The sequence below is a fragment of the Podarcis gaigeae genome (genome assembly GCF_964106915.1).
Source record: "Podarcis gaigeae genome assembly, chromosome: 10".
Classification (NCBI taxonomy): Eukaryota; Metazoa; Chordata; class Lepidosauria; order Squamata; family Lacertidae; genus Podarcis; species Podarcis gaigeae.
In genome coordinates, this window is record NC_139686.1 from 11,433,277 (window position 1) to 11,454,333 (window position 21,057).

Genomic DNA, 21,057 nt, shown 5'->3' on the forward strand with positions numbered 1-21,057 from the left:
TTCAAAACACCAGGAGAGACCCAAGTTGGGGAAGGATGATATACTGTAGATAAGGGTCCAAGAGAGAATTTCAGGGTAATAATTCTGTTATCTAATCTATCTATCTATCTATCTATCTATCTGGTATCCGATGATTTTCTGATTCAGATTTGCTTTGATGAACACCAGAAATACTGTTTTGAGTCAGGCACACAAGACATAGAATCATAGGCTTAATCATTATTTTTAACAGGTTAAAAATACAGGTCACAAGAAAATAGGAAAACAGAGTTTTTTTAAAAAAAACTGTCGAAGATGACATAAGAAAAATAGCATGTATATATTTTATATATAAAAATCTACAGTATTTACTAGTCTCAATACATATTTTAGGAGCAGCTTTCTCTCCGCTGCTTAGCATCCAGTAAATTGTACAGCTCGCTTTTTTATTATATTTATTATTAATCACAAAGCCATGGTTTAAAACTCTGAGATTATTACACAGCCACATTATTATATACATACATTTCTACGCGGCAGTTAAGTAAATTGGAACCACAAAGTACTGTTTGTCAGTTTAAAGCCTTCTTCTCCCCCCCTCCTCAACGCAGTACTAAGTAGCTACTTCGCTGCGTTCTGCAGGGTTATTTTATTTTATTAAAAGTCATTTGCCAAGTTAATTAAAAATTACATCAGATTCAGTATATACACACACAAAATGTCCATCACGTTGGCTAAATGTTGCTTTCCCCCCTCCTTTTCTTTTTAAAGACTTCGGTACCGTCAACACATTAGCAGCGCCAACCTGCAGCGAGCATAGGCACAATAGCACATTGCTGGGGGGGGGGGGGAGCTTGAACAACTCATGACCCACCAGCCCAACAAATATACATGGGGGCCCAGACAGGGCGCAACAATCCTCCTGGGTTTATTTTGCTGCCTGCCTGGGCCTGCAGAATTAGGGAGGCTGATAATCGCCTGGGCAGGCTGCGTTTAGCCTTACGGGTCACAAGTTGTACAAACCCAATTTAGAAAAAAAAGTGGGGAGGGAATAGCAACACACTTGTACTTCTAAGTCAGACATCCTCAACCTCGGCCCTCCAGATGTTTTTTGGCCTACAACTCCCATGATCCCTAGCTAGCAGGACCAGTGGCCAGGGATGATGGGGATTGTGGTCTCAAAACATCTGGAGGGCCAAGGTTGAGGAAGCCTGGTCTAAGTCTTTGCCATCAGTGCAGCCAGATAAACCTTCGCAAAAAAAAAAAAAAAAACACCTCGTGCACAAAGAAAGAGAGGACCTAATCTTTTGAAACCTGGAGACTACCAGTGCTTTGTTTGTTTTCAGCTAGAACAGAATACTCAAAAATACTTCCATCCAACATTTTAGCCAGATGTGGGCAGAATTGTAAGCCAGGGAGTTTGGTTCCAGAGCTTGGGTCAAACTGTATAGCAGCCATACAGAGGGAGGGAAGGGAATGGCAAAACGGAGACATGTGTGCAGTAAGTTGTGCACATCTTTCAACCACTGAGGGATCACAGGGGCTGGAGGCATTTGCTGGACCAGCTTTGGGTCTCTTCCAGGTTCATCATCACTCTTGTGTCTGTGGGCAGGAGTGAAGCATGACGTCAACCCCATGGTTTAGTGTGTGAGAGGACAGAGCCTCCAGAGTGCAGACATAGCTGAATAGGTCAGCTCAAAAATGGGATTCGGCTAGGGGTGATTGGACTCCAGCTCCCATGAGCCTCAGCCCAGCTGTCCACAACATCTGGAGGATCCTAGGCTGGCTACCTCTGGATTGGACCATGGGCACTGGTCCCCTTGCTTCAACTTATGACCAAAACAGACGGGGTAGGTCTGTGACCAGAAATCCCAATTAAAAAACAAAACATCTCAGCATAGCCTAAGGACACATGTGTGAATTGAATCAGAACAGCCACACTGAGGAGGGTGTGTTTGGTACTTCCTACCACCACTGTTATCCTAATCAAACGCATTTAGCTCTGCTTGGGAAGAAGGATAGGCTTAGCACACGTTCAGATCTCTGGTTATTTCCTGAGGAAGAACTCAAGATGTGAGCATGTGAAGCACTGAGAGAGTAGCGGCTATGCGTGCACTGCTGCCTATTCCCGGACATTTGAGCCAAGCAGGGCAGCTGCTGCTCACACAGGACTGACTCCATGTGCACTTCACCCAAATCAGTGGGATACAGTCCCCCGTAGAAGAGACCTGCTCTCTTCCAGCCACCCTACAAGATTATTTTTCCTCTATCAAAACAAAATGGGAGTGGAGGGAGAAAGCAACATACATACCCACCCACACAAGGTTGCAGGCCCTGATTGCAAAGCATTTTGCTACAATGAATTTGCTGGCTTCCGATTAACAATGAGGGAGCACTTCGGCATTAGACTTTATACCTACAATCATCTCTTAAGGGCCTAATGGTACAGCAGCGCTAGCCCAATCAAGGGCATAAAAGTCTATTGCTCTCAAGAAAAACAAGACACTCAAGCACATTGTGGGAATTGACAAGGAAGCAAAGGAGCGAGGGGGTGACAGAAACACAGGAATACAAATTGAGGTGGGGGGGGGGGGCGACGGCTCAAACGTTTCCGAGACCATCACAAAACCCTGCTGGGATATGAGCCGGCCACCTTTGGTGCCGATGATCCCAAATCATAACTGCGCATTTCTGTCTTTACAAAGGGCAGGCTATGATTTGAACGTGGAAGATTAGTGTTTCGAAGTGCACCTGAGACGGGCTACGAAACAGGCCTGCACAGCTCGCAGCTCACCAAGTCAAATTCAACCCTCCAAAGGCTCAAGGAGCCCATTGTTTACAGCAACTTGCTGGGACAGCAAGAACACGGTGCAATGTGGGCGTTGATGTGGGTGAAAGGAGAAGGAAGGAGAAAGCAGGTGCCTGGTAGGCTACAATCTACAGCCTGTATGATGCCTTGACTTTGGTGGATCACCAGTTATGGAGGTATATATTTTTTGCAGCCCACCAGAAACACCCTCTGGTTAAGCCACAGTGAAAATTAATAGGCATTCCTGGCAGACTGTGCCTGTGGTACACTCAAAAGAACACTGGATGTGATGGGCAGCCCCGGTGCCAGACACAAAAGGCAACATCAATGGTGTACGCGACAAAGAGCGATAAAAGCATCTTGGTTTCTCAGAGTTGGTTCTGAAAAGACAAAACTCTTATTATTACAGGAATAGCCGATGCTTTTCAAGGGATCAAAACCTCTTTGTCGGGGCTGATGAAGGGAAATGCCATCTCTAGGAAAGAGTGGCACTTGAAAGACGCCTTTTAATCTTTACGTTAAACACTGTTCGTGTTGCACCTTTGTGTATTTACAGAAAGCCCTGAAATGCAGCCACCATGGTCAAAAGCAACTTGCTTAATGAACCCATTAAACAAAAGTTGCTTTCTGGCTGCATTTCAGGTAGCCCTCTGTGGGTGTACAGAACATTAGTGCGACGCAGGAGAAGGATACCACATCGCAGCATGCTCACTCCCACCTGCAGCTGACATGCTGGATTTTGTGCTTGCATCAGGTTGCACACACACAGTGCCTGGCCCACATGGACCCGAAGCACGTGCTCTGCGAGCCATCAGATTTGAAGGGGACAGATCCTAGGGTTTGGACCAACATACATTGGACTCCATGTGCAAACATGAAATCCAGCACTCAGAAGACAGGCAAGAGTGGCATGGACCAGCACAAACCCATCATTTGCCAAGCATATGTTCCAAATATCTGTGCAGGCCTTCTATAGTCACTGACACTCATGGTATATTAGCAGTTCTGTGTGCGAATGATGCAAGTATTGTATTTGATTGCACCTCTGCCCTCCCCTCCATCAAAACACACATTTGAGATTTAAAAATGAAGACCTAATGCACTGCAGAACTGCCTTTGGATATGCAAATGTGGGTGGCGGGCTCAAATACCATCAACATCCTAGACACATGCTACAATTCGCAGACAGTCCTGATAGAATAAGCACCATTTATTGGCAGTATCAGAATGCCTTTGCTTTGGGTGTCAAACCTTCTCCTTTCTATGTGAGCCATAGGCAGTAGCATCTCTGCTCTGGATAACCCAGAATGCTCACTCCTGGGTTACTGAGACAATGTATAGAAGAATGTCAAGAAACCCCCATCCTAAGTGAATGGGGTGGTTTATAAATTAAGTTAACCCCAAAAAAGAAGAAAAAAAAAGAAATAAAATGTACTTTGTGGATGCAGTCCATGAATACACACGCCTCCATTTTAGACTCTGTAATTCTGTTGCCACACGTGAACACACAATCAATTGTAGTGTCAGGTCAAAAAGCAGCTTACTGAGGTTTTAGGCAACAAGGTCTTTTGCTCAATTAGCTACACGAGCGTAACAAACAACCACCACGGTCGTCACGCTGAACATACAAACCTATTGCTATGTTTATGAGAATCCAACCTTTTCGTCCGTTTTCAATGTTCACTTTCAGCTTTCGTCAACATTTAACAGAGCTGTGAAATAGTGTCAGTTTGTATATGCCTTTATCTGAATTGTCCTGTATGAAGATCATGAATCTTGGATGACCACCAACCCCAGACGTGCAACCATTGCATGCTCCTCCCCTGGTCTTTCAGGTGAGCACGTGTCGTTTCTCAAAGCAGGACTGATTCATGCATGGACAACCCGTCAGTCTGGTGTCTGTAGTGGTGTGCAGGACTTGGGGAACTAGGATACTGGTAGTGTGGCAAGCCAAGCTCTTCAGAGGGTGGGGAAGTCCTGTATCTTATAGGGCTATCCACTGAAATGGTGGAGAGATTATGTTCTTTAACAGGTGTCGATTGAAAAGGCGGGTATCTCCTCAAGTTAGCCAAGTGGCTTCGGCTACCATCTTGGCTCCAGGGCTGCGTGTAAGGATCAGGCCACTTTCTACTGTCTGGCAAATAATCTGCTGGGGGGATTACAAATCTGGTGGCGTTGGGCGACTTAGATTTGCTTGCATAAGTTTCAACTGGGAGGACTTCGATTCGACTAGAAGGAGTCACAACCACATGTTGGTGGTTGACAGCATAATTTCTATGTGGTCTATCAGTAAACATCTCTGTTGGAGGTTCAGGGATGTATGGCCGGCTGGGAGAGCCGGTTCGATTCCCATAATTATACTGTGTGGCTACGAAGCTGGAATGAACCATGTTGGTAACATGCTTTGGGGAATTTCCATGGTAAACAGGTGGGTTACTGTAAGACGGTGGCGGCGGCTTGAAGTTATGTCCAATATCTGCCCCATCAGACTGGGAAGAGAATCTGGGGGCTCTTGGTTGGGAGCTGAAGGCATAACTGTTGGATATTTTTGGTGGACTAGATGTTTTCTCTGTCGACTTCCTTGAACCGAGGGAGTAAGTTGTGTTCCTTGGACTTTGCAGGATTGCCCTTTCTAGCACCTCTTCCACAGAATTGTCGTTCTCTGGGTCACCACCAGGCACATTGTCATACTGCGACGCATTTGACTCTCGCTTACCCTCATCGACATCCAAAGCCCTGATCTTTTGCTTCACGTTGAATGCCTGTCCCTCAGGACCGGGACTCGGTGGCATTCCCGAACTGGCATGGTTTGCAGATCGAATCTTGATCTCCATGGTCAGCTTTGCAGTCTTTTCGATGATTTTGACGTCCGAAGGCTTAATCCACCTGGGCACAAATTCCTTTCCTGTATTTAAAGTAGCGTTGGAATTTTGGTTAGCAGATGCATTATAATTTTGCTTGGAGTCAGACTCTGGCTGAACTTCAGGTTTTTTCCTGGGGCTCTCCAAGTCATGCTTTAACAACCCACTCCGCACATTAGCCGTCGCGGGCTTTTGCTGTCTCCTTTCCAGCGAATCCTTTCTCCTCCGGTGGCCTGGCGAGCTTTCCTGGCCTCTCTCTATAGATGCTCTGCGTCCTCCCCTCTGGCTAGCCCGGCCATTGCTTGCTGCACTAGTGCCGCTCTGCCCATTGACCAGATGAGTAAGATTAAGCATGGCAGGCTGAGATTCGGGCGGAACTTTCCCCAACTTCTTTGGAAGTTCGTCATCTTTACCTATAAGAATAGACACCAAAATAACCATTACATATATAAACTAAACTCTTGCCATGGATCCCTCCCTGTGGCGAAGGAAGTTAATTGGTTCCCCGCCTCTACCCGCTCTTCTCCCAAAGAACACATGTCAATGTATGAATTACATAAAGCAACAAGAACTGAGGGTTCACAGCTGAAATCAAGTCTTCAGAGGTTGGTGATTGTAGCAGATTTAGTCTTCTGTCCTATACATGAACTCTAACAGTAATAGGAACTGCCAGTGGTCAGCCAGTTTGATACCAAAAGCATGGAAGATATTGAGGCATGCAAGAACTGTCTTACTAACACAAATCAACTTTGGAAATTAATTTTCTGACCTCAAATGGTCTTGACTATAAAGGCACAATAGTCTAAGCTGTGCTTTTCCTGAAATTGCAGCAGTTCACGGTCTTAATTTTAGATGACAACACAGCCTTCCTTCTGAGTCTAAGGTGATTAGGACTTTGGGGGGGAACTCTTCACCTCGTGTGAGTCTTGCATATTTGTACAAAGCAGAGAGAAACTCAATGAACTGAGTTGTACCACAGTTACTCGAAAATGTCACCTCCCTTTCTGAATTAAACCTCTGTTCTCTGCTTTCTGAAGAGGAGGGTGGATTTAGAACCTTGCAACCTGGAAGACGCCACGTTCCAAATAAATGTACCCTCCATACATTTGGTACTTTCTTCCTGCAACATGAGAAGGGGCATGTGCACCAGTCATTCAAGTTAGAGCAGGGCTGAGAAATCCATTTTGGCCTTCGCCAGAATGGCCAATAGTGCATCGCTAAAAGCACATACAAGGGACACCAAGGGCTATCAAGTCCAACTCCCTGCACTTCCTCATTTTTTATATATTGGATCAATTCATATGGTTTTGTTCTGTATTTTAAGAAAAAAACTTTTGAAATGTACGTAGGTTGATTAATAAGACGGCTTTATTCTTTTTAATTTAGTACACTTAAGGTCTCTTAATTACCACTAAGCTTTCAAGAAACCCCAGTGAGAATACTATAGACATTTTTATTGAATTCTTTGTCGCTTTGAAGATTACTCTCTGTAGTCTCTCTCTCTCTCACACACACAAGTCAGAGGGAGAGGGAGTGTGTTTGCCCCTGGTATGAATGGCTTAAAACTGTTTAGATGTTGTAGGCTAACACCTGAAGATCTGAAAGGTGTGGGGGATGATAGGACAATGACCCTAAACTGCCACACTAGTTCTCCAGTCGAGAGCCTGGGGTTACAAATGAAGAATTAGCAGGCGCACTCATGAAGAAAAAAGCATTCCAAGGTTGCAACTGTTGATTGCCAAGACCAAAGCCATGCGCAAACAGGGCTCGTGGGTTTCTATCAGATGTGGAAAATAATTGGAAGGAAAGCACATCGGCAATAAAAGCAAAAGGAGAGGAGAAGGGATGAATAGAGCCACAGCTTCAGATCCCAGTCACGTGGCCTCGGCATAAGGCAGATGAACTCTCACTCCAAGCTCAGTGTCAAAAAAGAGGCATGAAACAACACAAAGTATACAGCTTGCTTAGATCTCCCAACATCATTTAGGCCCCTAACTTTTAAGCTGGCCGTATAGGGACGCGGGTGGCGCTGTGGGTAAAAGCCTCAGTGCCTAGGACTTGCTGATCGAAAGGTTGGTGGTTCGAATCCCCGCGGCGGGGTGCGCTCCCGTCACTCGGTCCCAGCGCCTGCCAACCTAGCAGTTCGAAAGCACCCCCGGGGGCAAGTAGATAAATAGGGACCGCTTACCAGCGGGAAGGTAAACGGCGTTCCGTGTGCTGTGCTGGCTCGCCAGATGCAGCTTGTCACGCTGGCCACGTGACCCGGAAGTGTCTACAGACAGTGCTGGCTCCCGGCCTCTAGAGTGAGATGAGCGCACAACCCTAGAGTCTGTCAAGACTGGCCCGTACGGGCAGGGGTACCTTTACCTTTACCTTTTTATAATGAACAAGGATCTACGGACCGAAACACAAAGTGCGGCCATCTTGTCATTGAAGACCTGTCTCTCCTTTGCAAAATTGCACCTGGAGAGGGCAGGGTGGAAGTGGAAAGGGGGTGTTCAGCCCTTTGCCCCCGCCATGAGAACGTAAGAAGAACCTGCTTGTTCAGGCCAATGCCCAATCTAGCCCAGGATTTTCTTCCCACGGTGGCCAACCAGATTCCTGAGGGATGCCTGCAAGCTGGGCATGAATGCAATAGCACTCTGCCCACCTACGATTGCCAGCAAATGGAGGCATGATGAATAGACAGTGGAGGGAGAAGGTGGCCATCATTTACCAGTAGCATCTAATAGCCTGGCCTTCCATGAATTTGTCTTTTAAAGCCATCCAAGCTGATGGGTCGTCACTGCCTACTGAAGTGGCAAGTTATATCATTTAACTATGAGCTGTGTGAGAAAGTACTTTTTAAAAAATCTGCCCTGAATCTGCTAACATACAGCTTTTCTCTTATCTACTTTCTCCATGCTATGCATAATTTTATAACCACCGATCATGTCACCTCTTACTTGCCTTTTCTGCAAACCAAGAAGTCCCAGATGCTACAACCTTTCCTCATAGTAAGTCATTTCCCACTACAACTATCCTCCCCGGATGCTTTTCTATTGCTGCTGAAGCGGCAAGCCTGTTTATACTCTGCAAACACAGGTCTGACACACAGCTTGGAGAAAACTGCAGGAGGAAAGTGGCTGGTGAGGAAAGGTTAAGCATCCCTTCCCTCACCTGCCACTATGAATCAGATGCTCTGCTCCTAATGCGATTTTATTTTTCTGGATGCCCATTGTTGTAGAATCATAGAATGGTAGAGTTCGAAGGGCACCTAAGTGTAATCTTGTCCAACCCCCCAGCAACGCAAGAATCACCCTGAAAGATGGCCACTCAACTTCTGTTTAAAAACCTCCTATGAAGGAGAGTCCACCACCTTCTGAGGGAGTCCATTCCACTGCGAAGCAGCAATAACCCCCAGAAAGGTCTTCCGTAGTCGGACTTTCCTTTCTTGTAGTTTGAATCCATTAGCTCAGATCCTATCTTCTGGAGCAGCAGAAAGCAAGCTTGCTCCATCATCCATGGTGACAGCCCTTCGGATATTTGAAGATGGCCATCATATCACCGCAGCCTTCTCTGGGCCAAACATTCCCAACTCCCTCAACCGTTCCTCATAAGGCTTTGTTTCCAGACCCTTAATCATATTGGTCATCCTCCTCTGCACACATTCCAGCTTGTCAATATCCTTCTTAAACTGTGGTGCCCAGGACTGGAAACAGTATTCCAGGTGGAGTCTGACCAAGGCAGAATAGAGTGATTTCCCTTGATCTGGACACTATATTTTTATTGATGCAGCCTATAACTGCATTAGCGTTTTTGTTGCTGCATCACACTGCTGATTCACATTAAAGTTTGTGGCCTACTAAAACCTAGATCTTTTTCATATGTACTACTGGCAAGCTAGTATATATTTGTGCATCTGGTTATTCCTACCCTAAGTGCAAGTGACATTTGTCCCTATTGAAATTCATTTTGTTAGTTTTGTTGCTGACAGGGTCTTGGGTTAGGTGAACCTTAAATTAAGAACTGGCCTGAAAGGTGAACACCACTCTCATCTCAGGTGCTTTTCGTCAGAGTACTGTGCATGTGTTCTGCCTGCTTAACGCTTGGAATGGTCCCCTTGAAATCAGCAGTTTTCTTCCATGAAAATATGATTATGATGTGAGGCTGTGCTCACATTATGTGTTTTGTGCCGTACCAGGTGGCCAATTTGCTATCCTATCATTACGGCAGGGTTCATTTAAACACAAAGAGATCTATGCTCATAAGATCTCTCCTTTCTTGCTTTAAGGAGATGAAACCTGGAGAAGCCAGAACCTGAAGTGCAGCATTCAGTACTCCTCTGTTGAACTGGAAAAAGGCAGACCATCAGTCCTTAAACCAGTCCAGTCTAGAAGCTTCACAACATCTTCCAAGCAGAGTGACTGATGTTGTACATACCTATACATACCTTCTGTGCTCAAGGAAGACCCCAAGGACTAGCAGACAAAGCCCATGGTTATTCCTAAGCTCACCCCCATGGGGTTCTCAAGTTTACTCCTAGAATCACTGATCCATTGCACACAGAACATGCAGTCGGCATATGAATCCGAGAGAAAGGAAAACACAAGCAAATCTAACAGTCCAAGTAAGTAGCCAGGAGCATTTGCATAAGACAATCAGGGCTTATAAAGCACCAAATTGGAATTGTGTTGGGGGAAGGAGGTGTTTTCCAGTTTAGGAAAGCTGGCCAGGTCCCTTCTAGCAACCATGTTGCACCCCATTGCCACCCTTGCTCACGCCAACCCAATTTCATGTATAGGAGATGTCAGGAAGAACTCAACTGCAACAACCAGTTGCCCTAGGACTGCAGAAGCAAAGCAAAGCACAGTTTGACTTGTACCACCGCTCAGAGGAACAAGGGCTGCTGGGGAACTTTCGGCATTGTTTTAATAATGTGTTGTACGCTGCCTAGAAGATGGGAGTATACACATTTTTTAAAATACATAAATAAACTTGAAAAGGTTCACCACCTTCACTGCCAACACATCTTTTTTGTTGGGCATATGTTAGGCAAAAGGGACGCGGGTGGTGCTGTGGGTTAAACCACAGAGCCTAGGGCTTGCCAATCAGAAAGAAGGTCAGCAGTTCGAATCCCTGTGACTGGGTGAACTCCCGTTGCTCAGTCCCTGCTCCTGCCAACCTAGCAGTTCAAAAGCACATCAAAAGTGCAAGTAGATAAATAGGTACCGCTCCGGCGGGAAGGTAAATGGCATTTCCGTGAGCTGCTCTGGTTCATTAAAGGTAAAGGGACCCCTGACCATTAGGTCCAGTCATGACCGACTCTGGGGTTGCGGTACTCATCTCACTTCTCACGCCTGGACTATGGTCAGGGATGATAGAGAGTTGTAGTCAAACAGCAATTAGAAGACACTAGGTTAGATAAAATGTGATTTAGCCACTTGGAAGTTATTATTCATGATAGGCAACCAGACAATTTGGTTTCTAAAACCCTGTTTTATAATACGTTGTTAGCCACGCTTGCTACAATCCAAAAGTCCTGCATGCACACACAGAACACTTCCACATATGGGCTCATTCGCTGCAATGACAACGGGTGAAACAAACCTGCATGCATATATATGGAACAGCTACCACTACTCTGAGAGAGGAGGTAAAATGCAGGTGAAATACCAGGATTATTATATTGTTGTTAAAAAGAACAGAGACTTACTGATTGTAAAATAAGCCCATTATTCCAGGCACATGAAACAAAACAGTTTTACAAGCCCATCAATCAATCAATCAATCAATCAATCAATCAATCAAATAAAAGCAACCTTTGCTCAAACCACAAAGAACAAGAACGCTATGAACCAGGCAGAGGCAAAAGTACCAGGAGACACTTGGGGGATAGTAGCGAACAGGAAGGCCACGATATCGGGTGCTGGCAAGAAAGAGGAAAGGCAAGTTCATTATCACCATCGTAAAAACCTCCCTCGAAAAAAAGACAACAGAACCTAAACTGAGCTACATGCGGAGTCAGCCAAAGCAAGCAAGTCATAAAGCAGTGCCTGGAACCATCACTCCCAAGGGGCTGGGGGAAGAGAGCCAAGACAAAGGATGTAATTGTCTCAAAGTGTGACACAGCACACCGAATCAAGGCCTTGTTTGCATCACCAGTGGCAATATTTTTAAAGAATCTTTTAAGTACCCATAGAAGGGCTCATAAGGAGATGCTCTGGCATCCCACAACTGCAAGCTGCTCTTCTCCAGGTGATTATTACTTGCAGAGCTGCCCTTTTCCATATTCACAGTCACAGGGCAAAGTTTAAAAAAAGACTAGGTGTCCTGCGATCCACTTCACTGCAGAATCAGAGGGAGCCTCATAGGCCCACTTGATCCAACCACCTGCTTGATGCAGGCAGTCTAAGGTTAGCTCATCCTCAATAAGCTGCTGTCCAGACTCTGTTGAAGCCCTACAAAGAAGGAGGTACTCTGCTCTCCCTGGCAAGACACTCCATTGCTAAGAAGCTTGACAATGTCTAATTGTACTGTCAAGAAGTTTCTCCTCATGTTACTCATAGCACACAATCGCCCAGTTTGGACAGTGCTGGCCTAGGTGCTGGCAAGCCTAACAGATGAATAGGATTATTTCTTTCCTTCGTTCTCTTAAATAAAGCAAATCTGTGATGTTTCTACAGAGTCTCCTTATGTCTGAATGGCAGAGTTATGCTCTTCCCATACCCACTGACACTTCTTGAAGAAAAACAGTATTGAAGGAATACAAAATGAAAGAAGTACCCTTGGTTGGGGTCATGATCCAGCCAGTTAGGACTTCCCAGTTCTACTGACTTCAACAGCAGAGATTTAAGTACATGCCCAACTCTCCCCTGGAGAGTAATAGGATACTAAGTGCTTAACTTTGGTTGGATCAGACCTGCTGAACTTCAGCTAGTTATTCTTCCAGCTTCCAGTCTTACAATTTTTGCAAGACAATTTATAAAGTTTTGTGGCAATAGGATTCCTACATATACTCTAAGCCTGCCTTTTACACTCATGGCTACATATCAAATAATTTACAAAAGAAAACCTGTTAGTCTTTCAGCACTCCAAAGATGTCGTTTTTAAAAAGCCTTCAAATACATGCGCTTAAAGAAATGCTTTTTCATTTCCTAGCAATGGCATTCTAGGATACTTCTACTGTGAGTTTTGTCATTCAGAAGGAAAAAACAGGTGTCCCTTTAAAACGCGGGGGAATATCTGGTTCTGCTATTCAAGTCATCTTGTTTTTAAAAGCTGGTATGGTGAAAGTACATGCTGACAAGGATTAAAGGAAACAAGGGAGTAGAGAGATTTGGAAAAGAAAAAAAAAGAAATGCTACTGGCTTATTCTTGATCTTTGTCACCACCCAGTGGAAATTAATCACAACTGCAAAACCTTCCAGGTTAATTGTCCCAAGATGCATTAACAGCCAATTACACTGAACTGAATGCCACACAGTAAGTAACCGGTTTCGGACCCTCATTTCAGCTCCAGTATGTGCATGTCTTGAGAGTCCTCACAGAGCTTAAAGGGGAGGCAATTGCAGGGAAACATGTTACAAGATTGATGGGTTTGTGGTCTTCCAAATCAGTAGCTGATTTGCTACTGAGATGCCAGGGACTGAACTGGGAACCCCCTGGACCCAAAGAGGAAGCTCTAACCACTGAGTTATGGTTCTTCCCCATCATGACATCTGACATTTTCCCACTGCACAACAGTGATATGGAAGGGGAAGCACAAAAACACAGAACATTGTGGCACGATGTCAAAACAAGATCTAGGAGGTTTGTGGGGCGAAGGAGCAAAACCAGGTGTGCAGCAGAAGCTATTTTTCAGAAGCAACTATGTGTTCAGGGTGACATTTAGATCTGTCCTTCACCACAGTTCATTTCTGGATCATCATGATAAATAAAGGGACATGCCAATCCCAGCAATTTTCAGAACACTGAAGAATTGGCTTAACAAAATTTAGTTCTGCACTGATGTTTGAGGTGCTAACTGTATAAACGCGCTTTGGAAACTCTTACCTAGATTAAGAGGAAGACAATTAAAAGCAGGAAAAAAATTAACAGGTTGCTTGTTCCTGAAATAAAAGCCCCAGGCAAACACATTGCGGTCCTCTGATGCAGACAACAATTTCAAGCCGTGCTAGATTTTACCAAGTCTAAGTGGATATTCAGAAGAGGCACAAGCAGAGTTAGTGGCACCGCTTATATCCATAAGGACGTGAGGAGAGAAATTCAATGGCTCAAACTATATAGTTCAAATCACACAGAGACAGGCAAAGTGCCGGGGGGAAACCAAGATTCCATGGCAACCTCTAACTTCATCACATTTAGATGCACTTGAGAAATCAGTAGGAATAAAAAAACATCAACAACATGGAAAAGTATCGGGAGAGTTAGTTGGTTAATGAAGTGGAGTGCAAAGGAAAAATAAAACAGATACGTGTGAGTCCTCCAAACGTATAAATGAAAAATTCCATATTCATCTGGAAAAGGAAAAACAAATACAAAAAGTGACATTACAGGAGCTGCAGAAGAGAAAGTATGCTGCACTGATGCTTTTACAATATTGTTCCTTTATTATTTTTTACAGATGCCAGAAAGGGAAAAATCAGTAAGTCATTAGCTAAAACAGAAGTCTGAACTGAGAAGAAACTGATAAAGTTAGGAGCCAAACTCTTAAACTCCTGTGAAGAATGAAAAGCAATGTGGTCTACTGAAGGAGAGAGACAAAAAGAGAACGCAAAACAGAAAGTTTAAGGAGAAATGTACAGTCTTTTTTTTTTTTAGGAACATGGGAAGCTGCTGCACACTGAGTCTAGCCATTGTGTCCCTCTAGCTCAGTAGTGTCCACCCTGACTGGCAACAGCTCTCCGGGGTGTCAGACAGAGGACATTCCCAGTCAAGCCTAGAGATGCTGGGGATTGAACCTACATGCAAAGCAGATGCTCTATTAGTGAGCTACAACCCTTAATTATGCCCTATCAATTATATTCCCCAAGATAAAGATCCAACATCCAGGCAGCTACAGTGGTAAGGCAACAGGGAACTTTCCGCATTCACACAAGGAATTCCCCCGCCCACGTTGCCTCCTCCCTTCTCAGTCTTCTGCTACTTGGGAAAATCTTTTTATTCTAAACATGGAGGTGATGTTAGTTTTCACTCCATACAGCTATATAATTTTAACATTTAACAATGTTAAATATACAACTTCAACAACAACATGCTTGTCGTGTTTTAGCACTGAGCTGTGAACTAAATGAGATATAAGAACATTCAGAGAGCCCAAGTCCTGTCTGGTCCTGAATCCTGTTTCCCACAGTGGCCAACCAGATGCCTGTGGGACATCAGCAAGCAGGACATGAGCGCAATGGTCCTCTGCTTCAGCTGTTCCTCATTGACATGTTGCCCAGAGGCACTGGGCTGCCTCTGATCTTGGAGATGGCAAAGTCCTCGTGACTAGTAGCCATTGACAGCCTTCACTTCCACAGACTTGTCCCATCCTCTTTTAAATGCATCTGAATTGGTGACCAATGGCACATGCTGTGGTAGTGGTTTCTGCAGTTTAAACCACATACTGTCTGCTCTGTACAAAGTAAGGATGTGCAACACTCCCTCTGCCCTCCACTCACCCACAGAAAGCGGCTGGGCTGGCCAGATGCCCACAAAAAGCAGGAAGCATCTCTGGGGTGGTGGTGGTATCAGTTAGTCCTATAACTCCCTAGTTCCCAGTCCTTTGCTCATGTGCGTGCATTAAGCAAATTGTCTGCCAGAGAAGTTAGCACCATCACTTAGCAGCAAGCACATATGGCTTTCTGGTGGAAAGGACACCTGGCAACACACAATCCCCACTTCCTCCATGTTCTCACTTGCCCTGCAGTTTGCAGAGTAGCGATGGTGGAGGAGCTGGTGGCTGATAGGGATTCGTAAGCAAACAAAGCCCCTATTTGTTGATCCTGTCTAGAGGGAGACAAATATCCCAAGTAGGCGTTCTGAAAGAAGGCTGCACACTTAACTCCCCTTCTTACTGGAAAGGCAACGGGCACTCAGGACTACAATTCCCATCAGCCCCACTGGCTCAGACTGATGGGAGTTGTAATGCAGACTATCTGGAGTTCACCAGACTTGGGAAGACTGGTGCACATGGAGGCACAACAGACCTTTTGCTCACATCAACAAGTTAGGATTGCCAGTCATCTTTCAGAGTCAAAATGGATTAATGGTGACATGGCCAGTTAACAAAATAATATCTCTGCAGCACCATTCATGGCGTCTACTTTCTGAAGAAGATGGTGCCTACTTGTGTAACGGGCAACATTTTTTTTTGTTCAGAAGCTCTTAATGCATGTTAAGTTCTAAGGAAATGCAGAAGCCTTATCAGGGGCACTGGGGAAGGAGTCAGAAAGTTTGTGAAAAATTCACAGATGAGCTAAAATTAAAGAGCCTTCTGAGGTCCTTGATCTGTGAAAAATAACCAGAGACCCACTAGATATGATAAAAGGATCCTGGGAGAGAAGAATCACTGGAAGGCTTCCTGGCAATTCCATTACTGCCTGATACATTTCAGAGAGAAGGAAAAAGCTGTGATCGGGCAATTTATGAAGTTCTGTACCCTTTCTTCTCCCCCCATCTGCTCCACAGACGACATTCTGTGCTTGATAGGAAGGACCATCAGAAGAGCTTCCTTTTGCAAAAAACAGCCTTTTCTCTGGGTGTTACAGTTTTCCTGGGATAGAATAGGGTGTGAAGTAACTATATCTGACCGTGGCTCTGGAACACAAATGCTTTAACTGAGCAATTAAGTGTTTTTCGACCATGTCTGAAGGAAAGAAAAAGCCCAAAGCAAACTGGTAATCGGCACAAGACTTAAGATTGCCCAGTCCATCTCATTCTGAAGGAGAGTTTAGAAGAAAACAGGGAAGAGTGCACACTACAAATTCCCTTCCAGATGGACTGCCATGTTTTCAATGCTGTGCAAAGTTATGTCTTTGACAACAGACCAAAGTCTGCCCAAACAGCTCTGGAAAGCTCTTAGCACCCTAAACAAGGCTTGCCAGATGGAGAATTCCACTAAGCCTAATTAGTGCTCGGATGTTCCCATATGGGAGGGACCTAAATTAACAGTATGGCTAGAATTGCAAGCTGCCAGTAACTATTTCATTATTACAGGGAAAGGGAAGTAGTAGAGGATCTGCTTTGCAAATGCAGGAGGGCCATGGTTCAATTCCCGGCATCTCCAGTTAGAGCCGAGAGAAACCATGGAGAGCTGCTGCCAGTCAGTGCAAACAATACTGAGCTAGATGGGTCTATGGTCTGACTTGGTGGCATAAGGCAACTGCAGCTTAGGGCACAAGTATGAAGCAGAAGATGGCATTCCTCACCAGTTGTAATCTTAAAGCACAAGCCTTTTTATCTTTACTCTGGGAGTAAGTCCCAAAGTGTTCACTGCAGCCTAAAAGGATTAAGTTGAAGGTGCATATTCCACTCCTAGCACAACCTGCATAACAGGGATGTTGTGAGGATGACATGCATCAAACAATCCATGCCACCCTGAGCACTAGAGCACAGAGGAGGAACCTTTAACCCACCACATCTTGCTGGCCTAGCAATTAACTTCCAACAGCTCCAGCCAGCAAGTGCCCATTGTCAGAGATGATGTGAGCCAGAGGCTCTCCTGATAACTCATAGTAATGAAAACTTTGGAGTTCTCATGATTGGTACTATAAGTAGTAGTTCATGTTTTCTACCTTTTCCCTATAAGCTTTCTGTAGAAAATCCAGAAGTTTATATTTAAATTCCGGGAAAGGTTTATCTCACTAACCCTCCCAGCTGGTCAGAAGGGAGTTTCCATCCCTCCTTAGTTCTAGCTGCCCTAGCCTTTTTGTACTCATTTGACTTCATTTTTATCCCACCCTTCCTCCTAACAACTCAGGGAAGCTCACGGGGTTTTCTCCCACCCCTACATTTTATCATCAGAACAACCCTGTGAAGTAGACTGGGCTGAGAATGCAAGAGCAGCTGGCTCAAGGTCACATGCAGAAAAGAACCTGAGTGTTGTCTCTCTTCCTGCCAAGCAAACAAGAATAAGCCCCAGGATCCAAATCCGGAACCTCCTTTTCACCTCTCCATTCAATACCCTGTAAGGAATTCAGATACACATCACTCGGGGCAAACATCCCTGTCCATCTCAGCTTCCAAGTCCTACAAGGCAGCTTTCATTTCAACTTGCAATGTCATGCCCTAGACACTGCATGAAGGGTTATATCTGGACATTGTGGGTCTACTTTGGAAGCAAGGCAGAGCGAAATGATTTATTCCAAACCAAAAGGTGACCTTGCCCCAATAATTCCTTATGCCTCTCTCAGTTTTGGTGCTGCTTCTCTGTATTGATGTGGCCCTGTTATTCTCCCACCCAAACTGGCTGACCTTGATGTGGAGGTGCAAAAGGAAGCCTTAGCTGGCAGCCAGTGCCCTTCATTGAGCTCACATGAGACAGGATCAACCCTGTGCTTGCCTGGGGAGGAAGCTGCTTGCCCCCCGCACATTTGCAGAACTAGAGACAGACGAGGCATGCAAGAGTGAGGTAATGTCTAGAAGACGCTGAGAGCGAGGTTGGTGACAGATAGCATCGCCTGGAGATAGTGATTAGAAAAACAAGAACTGAACATGGAGTGGGGAGATAAAACTCAAGGGCTGATGAAATTCAGATGAAGAACAAATGAGGCATCCATTTTCTTAGCTAAACAAGAACTGAAAACAAATCTGACAGATTTTCAAGACGTATCTTGTGGGTACTTAGGCACAAAGAAAATCCCCATTTGGGGGTTGAAGAAATAACGCCCCCCCCCCGGCGGCCCCAAGTGGAATGCCCGTGCATGGGCATCCATCCCTGAGGCCCAAAGTGGGGGGGGGGGAGAGAGTATGGATGTCTATCAATAGAAGAGTCACCATTATATCCACAGAAAAATAATGGAGAATCAGAATCCTTCATGCCTTGGGGGAATGTCCTTGGAAGCAGAGAGCAGCACAATGTTAGTGCTATCCTTTAGCTGCTGGGACCAGAACTTCATCCGCATTCCTCTTCTCTAGCCAATCCCTGCTGCTGGAGACTGTGAGCTGGAGACTGACTGAGCCCCAGTCTCCCAAGATGATGAGCAGGGCTGGGCTTGGCAGGAAGGGGAGGAGCCCCAAACACCAATTTTCCTCCATGGAAGCCAGCACTCCATAGGTGCCTTGGGCAGAACCAGCATTCAACCATCTCATAAGTGAGGGGAGGAAGGCGAAGTTGAGGGGTGGAAAACAGGTCGAGTTTCTCCTGCCCACCCCAAATTTCTTACAGGCCTCAGTTTGCAACAGGAATAAATTATAATATTCAGTATTTCCAGTAGTGCTTGCAATAACTCCACATTCAAAACCTCTGGTCCAGTGCTGTCAGTTTCCACTCCTCCCCCACTTCCTATCCAGGCTACTATTGGCCTAGTAGAGAGAAAATAAGGCAAAAGCCAAAGCGATCAGAAAATGGTATCCTTGCACATACTGCCAGGTGGTTAAAAGAAATTGAAGTAGAGACAAATAGAGAACTTTCAGAATAGAAAAAGAGGTTTTTTTAAAAAAATGGGTCACATAAGGTTCAAAACTGGGACATGCCTAAAATGATGTGCAGCTTTGAGGACGCCACACACACAGAGGGTGAATTGACTAATTACTTTGGAAAGAGATCTTGGGATTGTAGTCAAATTTTCACTGGAAGAATAAATACGTAACTCTGACTGAAATAAATCTGGAGTGTTAGGAATACTTAGGAAAGAGGCTGAAAACAGAGCAGCCCATAGCAATGGTGATAGAATTGTGGAATTGGAAGGGAGCCCGAGGGTCCTCTAGTCCAACCCCTGAAATGTTAAGAACATTAAAAGCCCTGACAGTTACAACAGACATCCTCTACGATCTCCTCCCCATCTTCCCAAGGAAGAGCTAGTGCCTGACTTTTCTGCTCACTCTCTCATATTACACTAAACTGGCAGAAATCCTGAAGGACCCTCTCAATAGTGGAGGGTAAAATTCAATTTCCTTTCTCAGCTCACAAAAACCCACTTCTCCATTAAACAGCACAGACATTCTTATGAATGCTGGGTGTGTGGGGGGCAAACAGTCCAGGAAACCTCCCTCCCAGCCCTCCCCTCTTTCTGCAATGATTGATAGGTCTAGAAAAGAGCATCTCTGATCGTTGTTCACACTCAGAGGCGAAAATTGTTTTCCGGCGCCGCACGCTAAGGCATGAACACAAGACCAGCATTTTAACGATGTTGCCTTCCTGCTTACTAAAAGGCCGCAAGTTTACCTCCTGTGCTCTCCAGGATGGGACAATAAGCCTGACTCACATGTACCTTTCTGCAGAATGGATTGCTTGCAAAATGCATTTGTTCATCCAAACACTGATCTCCTAACCCTGGTCAGGCACTGCCTTCAGGGTGTGCAGTACTTGGCCAACTTCCTGCTGTGGGCATAGCTGTGCATCAGGAGAACAATGTTACCTGCTCCTTGCAGGGACTTTTGTTACACTTCCAGATTAGGAGCATGATAGAAGTGGGCATACCTTTTGGGGAAATGATCAGGATTTCCAGGAACGGGATACCAAATTGTGAATTTCCTGCACTGTGCCATATTTATGCAGCTCCATTTCAGGTGGTGTTTCGGCCGGGCAGAGTGACAAAAGCTGCGTAGACCCACAAACCAACTAAAACTGGCTGCCTGCTTCCAAAGCAGCAGTGGCTGTGTCTTGAGTTACTTACCTGCTGCTGGCAGGTCCAACTTTGCTCGTTTCAGCTCTGCCATGGAACTCTGGAGCTGATCTATTACGAAGTCATCTTCAAAGAAGAAATCTTTGGCGAGGGTCTCCTGAAGAAATTGCACGAGTTCTTCCATTTGCAATTTCATCAGGTGTTCTAGGTTGGGAGGGGGAGAAGAGTATGACATCAGAGAGTAGACTAAAATGTAGCCACATTTGCTTTCTCTATTGAAACTGAACTCTCTCTCTCTGTCAATTCATATCTATTAATTAAACAAACACCTAGTGTAATTCTGGAACTTTACAGAAACATAAGGCTGTCATATATCAAGCCGATCCCCTAACATTGCTCTCTCTAACAACAAGCACAGGTGGTACATGCAGACAGAAATGGGGGAAGATCACAGGGTACTGAAAATCAAGAGGGAGGCATAAGCATGGGAGTAGCCATGGCAAGTGGCGTTGTTATTGGGAGTGAGCATCGTGCCCTTATGCTTTCCTGTTAGCCCCTCCATTTATTTAAACCATTTCAGTCCTGCATCTCTCAAGAGACTGAAACAGGTTGCAGAAACATCTGACAAAAATAACCCCCTAAAATAGCAGCATGTCAA

At 45.1% G+C, this 21,057-nt stretch overlaps 1 protein-coding gene and 1 long non-coding RNA gene across 10 annotated transcripts in view; both read right to left on the reverse strand.

Moving 5' to 3' along the window:
• Positions 1-204: 204 nt before the first annotated feature.
• Positions 205-21,057, reverse strand: part of LOC310826340 — a 264,239-nt gene continuing 243,386 nt past the window's right edge. Inside the window, exon 2 of the long non-coding RNA XR_014555767.1 lies at positions 205-1,070. This is a non-coding gene — a long non-coding RNA (uncharacterized lncRNA). The remainder of the gene's footprint in view (positions 1,071-21,057) is intronic.
• Positions 205-21,057, reverse strand: part of USP6NL (USP6 N-terminal like) — a 135,548-nt gene continuing 114,695 nt past the window's right edge. For all 9 annotated transcript variants that reach the window (XM_083700156.1, XM_083700160.1, XM_083700157.1 and 6 more), the window contains 2 exons: positions 20,451-20,603; positions 205-6,062 (listed from right to left, as the gene is read on the reverse strand). In XM_083700156.1, coding sequence (XP_083556282.1) covers positions 4,642-6,062; positions 20,451-20,603 — 1,574 coding nt within the window. In that variant the 3' untranslated portion in view covers positions 205-4,641. The remainder of the gene's footprint in view (positions 6,063-20,450; positions 20,604-21,057) is intronic.